Here is an 8966-nt window from a genome sequence, read left to right as displayed (position 1 = left end):
GAATTCATTTTCTCTAAGATGAAGATATATCAGTCTAAGGGTTTCAAAGTGTCTACAAAAGAAAGATTAAGAAAAAATAAACTAATTTAGCTGCAACAAACTAAATCAAAGATAAAACTAAAGAGGAAATATTTGAGATAGTATTAACAGGGGATTTAGCGAGAAAGCGAGGTAATGGAACACTTGGCTTTTCCATTAAAATCCTAAAAAAAAAATAAAGGAACTAGGATAGTGTAATTATGCTTAAGTTATATGAATAATTAAAATAAGATAAGAAAGACTAGAGGACTTTCTTGGGGCATGCAAATTCGAGCCATGTAGCAAGGACCTCATTGGATTGCACCATCTAAGACTATCAAAAAAACTTAATTTGGCTTGTCTTAAGGCAGAGTAGCCTTAGTCTTTGGCTCACAACTCCTTAAAGAGGCTTCTTATAGAGATTCTATGATTTTTAGGGTCCTAGGAGCTTTGAGGTTTATAGAAGCCTAGAGCTTATGTATCCAATGTGAGACTAAGAAAAAATGACGGAAATTACATGAGAAATTGCCACAATCAAGTTAAGATCAACTTATGAGAATTTTAGCCTGCGTAGGCTTCAAATTCCTTTTAGTGATGAGACCCGAGTTTCAAGACAAACTATATAATTGACAAAGTAAGAATTGCCTTACCATCAATATGTACTGACTATAAGAAGCCTTATCATCACAACCTGTTGATGGCTTGTTAGTAGGGTTTTGGCTGGCCATGTTCACTCCTCCGTAAAATTGGTGGTTGTGATGCATGGGGATGCCTATGCACAATGGGCTAGGTGTCCACATATACTAAGATATATTCGCTATTTGTTATTATAGTAGGATAAATATTAATTAAATAAATATAATATATTTATTATGTTAAATTTCAATATAATACGTAACTAACAAATATTATACATTTCTTTACACGTTAATAAAAAATTTGCATCTTAAAATTATCAATGGTAAGGATCAAATATTATTACTTATTAACATTAGTATATTAGTGCCTTCTAGATGGATGAGGTGAGGGGATCCAATGCTAGCTAAATTGATACATGCATTCCTATCATAATTTTGTGCATATATGGTAGAATTAGATCTCACATGCTATGAGTTTAGTATTTATGTCATGTTTTCTATTCTAATTAAAATCTACACCACTAAATATGATATATATTGTATTAAATACGTAAAACACAATGATGATTTTTTAAAATAATTCTTGTTTAAAATTGGGATAGCCATAGAAGGGAATATAATTTGAAATCATCTAATGTTGCTAACTTTTATTTTGCAAATATTTTAAGATTTGTAAACCATGATCGGTGATATTGATTCTTAAATTTTATATATGGTACTTTACTTTTTCGACTTAACAAAGCCACTACCAATTATTTTATAACAAGCCAAAGCATAGACAACATCCCTGTGAAAATTATTTAAACTAAGTATTTTGGATATGAAAATTAATTGATTAATGAAGTGCTTTTTTGATAAACAAGGTACGCCATGTAAGTTATTTTTGATACTTCATGAAAGAAACTAAAATTCTAAAATTGTTGTTAATTAGAAAACTAAAGATTCAAAGCATGACAAATATTATATTTCAATTCAATTTTTCAAGCAACTATTCTGTATTTCAATACAATACATGCACATTATCACATTTTAAAGTTTCTTCTCAGAGTTCTGTAACGATTGTTGCAGCTACTCTCCTTTAATAAAATGAAAATTATTAAAGACTATTTAAAAGATAAAAAAACATACTTTTCACCCCAAAAGAATTTGCTAGAAAGGAGTTTTGTAAGAGATTGCTATAGGACCTTGGCGTGTATTAAATGTACTCTTTTTATTTGTAGACTCACAAGGCAAATTTCATAACTAAAATTAGCTTAGGCCAACCAATGTTGCCACAAAAGCCTAACATGTGCACCCTCTTTGACTAGAACATTCCAAAAATAGTTTATCGTAATAATCATTACTTTATTGCTTTGTGACAAAATATTCCTTACAATTTATACTTATCCATAAAGGGTTTGACAAATATAAAATATGGAATAGTTTCTTGCTTATTTAAAAAATTTAGATATAAAAAATAATGTATGTGAAGATATATTTAGATTTAAAAAAAAATCATGTACATAAAATTATATATTGTACATATGTATAAAAAATACATGTGAGTAAGCATATCCATGAAATATATCCAATAATTATGAATATTTGCATATTGAGGAATTTATTCACTAGTGCTTTCACAAGTAAGATTCTAAGTATATGCTTGAAGTATTTTACAAATTTAAAATGTATTTCATCATACAAAAATGTAATGTATAAATAGTAAACAATTTTTTAACTAAAAAAATATTAAATGATTTCTATATACAAATCGGTTAATGTGCATATAATACAAGTATTATTAAAACTTCTACCATGGTCCCCACCAAACTTTTAAGAGAATGCCTAACAATCACAACAACCAATTCATTGTAATCATTCCATGAAAATTAATGCATGACTTTAACCTTATCTCCCCTTATTAATGGAAAAAATAAAATACTCCACTCTCAAACACATATAAGTTAATCTCTTGCCCATTACTTTCTATCATCTCTAGAAGTTTTCTTCTTTTCTCGTCACTATCGCCCTGTGTTTCTTTACCAAATAGATTTAGGCTTCTCTAGATCTCGCATGGGAGATGCTTCATCATCCGAAGCATGTCACTTAGATGGATTTCAAAATTTCTACCCTCTGGATGATGTTACCCTTGTTATCGCAGCATATCCTATAACCGTTATATCCTTTTATCAAGCTTTCCACAATATATCATGGATAGTCGTGCGAGTCCAAATCTTAATCAAGCTTTCATCGATCGAAACAATCTTATTACTGGACACACATATGGGCAATCACTTGCGCTCGAAGATGGGGTCGATACATTCATCCCTTACAAGCCAAAAAGACCCAACCTTGTGACGATTTGGACGCCCGAAGATGATAGGTAAGTGGAATTCTTACCTTCTCCCTTTATTATGGTTTTTAGGATATTTTCACAAAATTTCCTTTTTCTAATCGTGTGTAATCAACAATTTTTTATTTTTTCTTCTTTATTTAGAAATCTATAGTCACAAACAATGGAGATGTTTTGTATAAATATTTATTTTGTAGATTATTAATTAAATTGGTGAAGAAGTATGGCGAAAAGAATTGGATGATTATAGCCAATAGACTAAAAAAGCGAACTTCTAGACAGTGCAGAGAAAGATGGATCAACTATCTGCGGCCTAACATCAAGGTTAACCTTCTGTTCCTCTTTACTTCTTTTAAATTTAGATAAAAAATGAGAAAATTCTGAAAGCCTTGTTGTTTTTTATTCATCCAATGCATATATATTTTGCTCCATCTTTCTATAGTATTTTTTTTTAATAAATTTCAATCTTAGAACCATTTCACTCTTTTTTTTAATAAGTTAGATGTTTATGTTTTTTTGTATCTATATGCATGTATAACAGGGTTGGATGCAATAAAGCTTTCTACATTTGCTTGATACATGGATTTCCACATGTGAAAACTACACTAAGCATAAATGCAAATTTTACCCATCAATGGAGTTATCTTCAACTATAAGTGCATTGAGTGTTAGACAATGCCAAATTTGGCTAGCTTGCTGTTGATTCATATTTCATGAACATGAATTTATTTGTATGATAGATGTAGATGTATACTTATATGTGTATGTATGCACATACTTTCTGTACACCTGATAGTATTATTTTGATAAAAGAATATCTCACCCCTCCATTTACGAAATAAGAAAAGGACCACACCATTTCTACTCCAATGTCAGACGTATGATGGGTACATTTATGTCAAACATCATTGTTCCAAAAAAAGTAAAGATGAGAGTATTTGATCCAGAAAATATGCAAGGCTCATGCATTTATAATATTATAATAATATAGTAAATAAAATCAAATTGGAAGGCTTATTTTCTTTCTGAAATGTATTGTTGTTCCTGTACCTTAGGACTAGCTACTTTTGTCTCTTTTTTAAGCACAGAATATATAAATAATAGGACTACATTTCAAAATGAAATATGGTTACAAACATTACTAAAGTATTTATCAAATTATTAATTATTTTTTTTTTATTTTGATGAATATTTTATGGAATAAATCCTTATATAAGAATTGATTTATTTGTAAAATGTTAAATGACCTGTAAATGTCACCATATTGAATATTGTGTATCCTTTTTACATGTGCATGAATTATATCTATGATAATTATATCTTCTTTATGTGAAATTTGGCTCCACATATTTTTACAAGTTGGAGTTCAACAAGTTTTTCCCAAACATGGATTCATGAATGTGATTAGGAATGTGATCTTAGAATGCAGCAACTTAAGACATTTTACCACACCTAGCTTCCAAGAAAGTGGCAAGAATCTTTAATGCTATTTTAACATGTACTCTTAGATGAAGTCATATGAAATTATAAGTAAACAGTAAAATCTCCATGATACATGACCACGAAGATATAAGAATTTTAGTTGGATGAAAGTATTGGAGGCATTTATTTTGACCAAAGGTTTGTAATGCTGTAATATATAATTAAGAATCTATATATATGTGTAGCAGTTTTAGTATAGAATAGCGTCAATAGTTTTGGAAACAAATCTGTCTTCTCACAGTATACATCACATGATCTAATTAAGTTGAATTCAATTGTCGATCAGAACTCATCCTTATAAGTGATCATAATTTACAAATGGGGCCTCTCTCTTTTGGAAATATTAATTTATGAATTGCAGTTATATATATGCAGCATTCACAAGCATTACTCAAACTGCGAACATGCTAATAAAATTTAATTATATGCTGTGAACTAATTGTGGTGACTTCATCTGCACAGAGGGATGCTTGGACGGATCAAGAAGAGAGAATAATAATTCTAGCCCATCAGGAGCTGGGCAATAAATGGGTTGAAATCGCGAAAAGACTGCCCGGAAGAACAGAAAATGGTCTGAAAAATCACTGGAATTCAACTAAACGCAAGCTATATTCTGGGAGACCATGGTGGTCCACGTTAGCCAAGAAAACCCCCTTGCAAGAATATATTAAATGCTTGGAAGATCCATCATCAGATGTAGAATCAGTGGTGGCCGCACTGACCCAAAACCAGGAGAATGGAAGCAACGATTGTTCCATGGCGTCAGTGAACTACACAAGCATGCCTGCCGTTGGACCCAGGAGATGCAGTGACAGCCACATGAGCTTACAAGACCATGGCACACAAAGTTCCCTCTCACAAAACTCCATCAGAAACCTCACTCAGTCATCAGCACCAGCAGCTCCGATGACCCCTATGAGCATGCCTACTTTCGCAGACAGAGCGGCCAGAGACTGTCCCTCAGACTTCTCCGCCCTGGATTTACAAAGCACCCTTTGGCAAAGCTACAGCAAAAGCTCGAGCCAGTCGCCAGTAATGGCAGCTGCAATGGCGGCGACACCTATTAGTAACTGGAATGGTGGGTGCAATAGTGGTTCAGTGGTAACATTGCCCAGCTCCTACTTGCCAAACAACACTGGAAGCTTAAACCAGCCATTAGCAGCATCAGGATCAATTATGGCAGCGCCCAATGGAAATTGGGAGAGCAGGTTTAACTATGTTTCAGGGGCACCAATGAACCTCACAAGCATGCCAGCTATTGAACTTGGTAACGGCAAAGGCACCGATTTACAGTCCTCCTGCGTGCGAAATCAGTTGTCGGTTATGGTAACATCAGCAATGACAGCACTTACCGAGAACCGAGACAATGGATCTAACAATGGTTTGGTGATTCCAAATACCCTCACAAGCATGCCTGATAGTGTGGTCGAAGTTGGCACAGGCTTGTCTTCCACCAATTCAGCAAGCTCTCTCTTGGAAAACAACTTCAGAAGCTTGGGCCAGCCCTTAGTGGCAGCAACTCCAATCGGAGACCAAGAGAGTGGATGGAATATTAATAATGTGGACAATGACTTGGACTTCATTACCAATTTTGACTTCAACAACATGCCTGATTTTTGGTCCACAGAGGTGTTGCCTAATAGGAATGAGGACATCGATGGCACCAGAACTGATTCTATCAGGCAGCAAGTCCTAGCTTGGACATCCGTATTTGTCAAGGAACCAACTGGAAATCAGGAGAGTGGATGGAACAGTGGTTTGATGGCACCAACAACCCTCACAAGCATGCCTCATATCGGACCCAATATGGGCGAAGACGATGTCACGGATTTGTTCACCTACGGTTCTCCAAGATCCCACTTGCAAAACAACCTCGGAAGCTTGGATCAGCCAGCAGCATTGGTAGCTCCAATTGGAAGCCAAGAGACTGGATGTAATAACGGTTCCATGGCGACAACGACCGCCATGAGCGTGCCTGCTACTGAACACTATTTTGACAAGGATCATCTCAACTCCATTGCCAGTTTGGAGCTTGATAACAGTTTTAATTTTGTGTCGGCAGAGATGCTCGCTGATTCGAATGATGGTATCAGTTTTGCTAATACCAATTCTATTAGGCAGCAGGTCCAAGCTTCGGCATCATCAGTGATGGGGGTGACCGCTGGAAATCATGAGAGTGGATGCAACAGTGATTTAATGGCACCAATGGCCCTTGCAAGCATGCCTACCACTGAGTTTAATATGGCAGAAAAAGATGACACAAACTTGTTCGCCTCTGAATCAACCAGCTCCCTTTGGCAAAACAAAAGCAGAAGCTTGGACCAACCATCCACAATGGCAGCTCCAAATGGAAATCAGGAGAGTGAATATAATAATCGTTCAATGGCATCGACGACCATCACAAGCATTCTTGCTACTGAACCTGGTATGCACGAGAACGATGACATGCCGGATTATATGATCGCAAAGGTGTCATCTGATAAGAACGAAGACTTCAGTTGCACCAATATCGACCAGCCAAGGAAAGACCCTTTAGCTGAAAAGGGCTGTGGAATGGTGGTGGAAAGCAGCACCATTGATTGGGGTCTTGATGACTTGCCTGATTATATATTCATGGAGGTGTTGCCTGACGGAGATAATGATTCTAGTAACACCTACACTAACCAGCCTCATCGAGGCCCTTTGACTGAAGAGGGATGTGAGGTGGAGATGGAGATGCTGCTTCAAGGAGATGATGAAATCAATTGCACCAACGTTGAGCAGTCAATAGGAGGTCCTTCAATAGAAAATAGTTGTGGGATGGAGATGGTGGGAAGTAGTAATGTAGCTAACCGGGCCTGTGATGACTTGCCTTACATGGTCACGGAAGTGTTACCTCAGAGAGATAATTTCAGTTGGACCAACACTGATCAACCAAGGGAAGATGCTTCAGAGAAGGGCTATGGGATGCAGATGGTAGGAAATAACGCAGCAGAAAAGATGGCATGTGAGAATGAGAAGAGGAATCTGAACCAAAGGGACATAGACCTGCTGGAAATGGTCTCCTTCAACAAATTCAATACCTGGGGTTCTATGATATGACTTTAACCCCATTGTCAAATGATTGAATTGGAGGGAAGTGTTCTTAAAAAGTTATGGCAAAGGGAAGATCTTTGAAACAAGCTTTTCAAATAAAGGAGTGGAAAGGACAATGTCAAGATGCAAACTTTTACCATTTTGTTTTTTCAGTCTCTTCCTTGTTCAAGCTTGAGCTGATTTGAGCTAGAGTGGCACAAACTTTCTCCATTTGTCTTGTATTCTTCCTGGATGAAAAGTTAGTTGCCTGTGCTCAGTATTTTCCCAAAAAATATGTTTTTCTTTTTGGAATAAAACAGTGCTGCTTGGAATTATTTTCTAGCTGTCTAATTTTAGAATGCTGGAAATCGCAATGGTATCCAAATGATGATTCAGTTTGAAGTTTGGCAAAAAAAAAAGCATGATGTTTGTTGTCAATCGATGTTTAATTGCTTTCTTGTTGAACTATATATGGAAGCTATACTGCCTAATTTCATCCATTCCAGGGGGCTCAAATAAAGAAATAAAGTAAATAATGGTCAGTGCATTTAGGAATGAGTGGTAGCAAAAAAGTGTTTGGTTTCACCATTCTTTCTCACTCTCAAGTACAAAATTTTCTTTTTCTTTTCAGGATGATGTTCATGTAGCATTGTATTAAACCATTCAATCTCTATGAAGCACTGCAGCTAAAATTTTGTTATATTATGTCCATGTAATCTCATACTCATCTGTTTAAACTCATTTGCTGAAGAAAATTAATGATAGATATTCCATGTATATCCTAGTTATTCCAGTACTATTCTCTTCCATTTCTTTCTTTTGCCTGGAAAGACAAATTCCTTGACAGTCAAGAAAAGATGTTACATCTACAAATCTTTATCACATATGTATCTTCTGCTTATCTTAACCTTATAGTTCTACTTGTTTACTTATTTTATATGGTTCTTACATGTTTTCTTGTAGCATCACTGTCAAATATCCATTATCTAGTCCTTTGATGTTATTTGTGCACTTTTATCTCATTCCCTTTCAACAAACTCCTTGTATAGAGGGTAACCACAGTCACCTCTTGATCTCTCTGTCTTTGGCCAAAACCATGGGTCTTTAAACATGTACATTTTTTTAATCTTTAGGTTTCATAATTTTTATGCTTAATTTCTAAGTGTAGTCATTTTTGAGTCCTGTATTATTCTATGAATCATCATACATATTGCATAGTCAGGCTTCTTAGCTTGATTTCATCTTTTATAGCATTTTGATAGCTTTTTTTTAAGTCTGTACTACATTATTCTCAAACACTATGTGAAATGAATCTATCAAATAATAACTGAAATGGGAACACAAAATATAACCATTTTAAATAAAGTAACTTCTTATTTTGCTCATAACTGAATTTAAGGTTTCATGGGATTCTAATATCTACTAATTTATGTCTGATTGTA

At 34.9% G+C, this 8966-nt stretch overlaps 1 protein-coding gene across 1 annotated transcript; it reads left to right on the top strand.

The window, feature by feature from the left end:
* Window positions 1-2845: 2845 nt before the first annotated feature.
* LOC103695542 (uncharacterized) lies at window positions 2846-7660 on the top strand. The gene is made up of 3 exons (XM_089926605.1): window positions 2846-3018; window positions 3186-3312; window positions 4933-7660. The coding sequence occupies exons 1-3, from the start codon at window positions 2846-2848 to the stop codon at window positions 7549-7551; spliced, it is 2919 nt and encodes a 972-aa protein (XP_089782731.1). The 3' UTR covers window positions 7552-7660.
* Window positions 7661-8966: the final 1306 nt, after the last annotated feature.

The sequence above is a fragment of the Phoenix dactylifera genome, chromosome 12 (assembly GCF_051530095.1).
Source record: "Phoenix dactylifera cultivar Ajwa chromosome 12, Ajwa_hap1_PhDact_Kaust_v1.1, whole genome shotgun sequence".
NCBI classification, from domain to species: domain Eukaryota; kingdom Viridiplantae; phylum Streptophyta; class Magnoliopsida; order Arecales; family Arecaceae; genus Phoenix; species Phoenix dactylifera.
The sequence above is the reverse complement of the archived record's forward strand: the minus strand, read 5'-3'. Positions and strand labels throughout refer to the sequence as shown.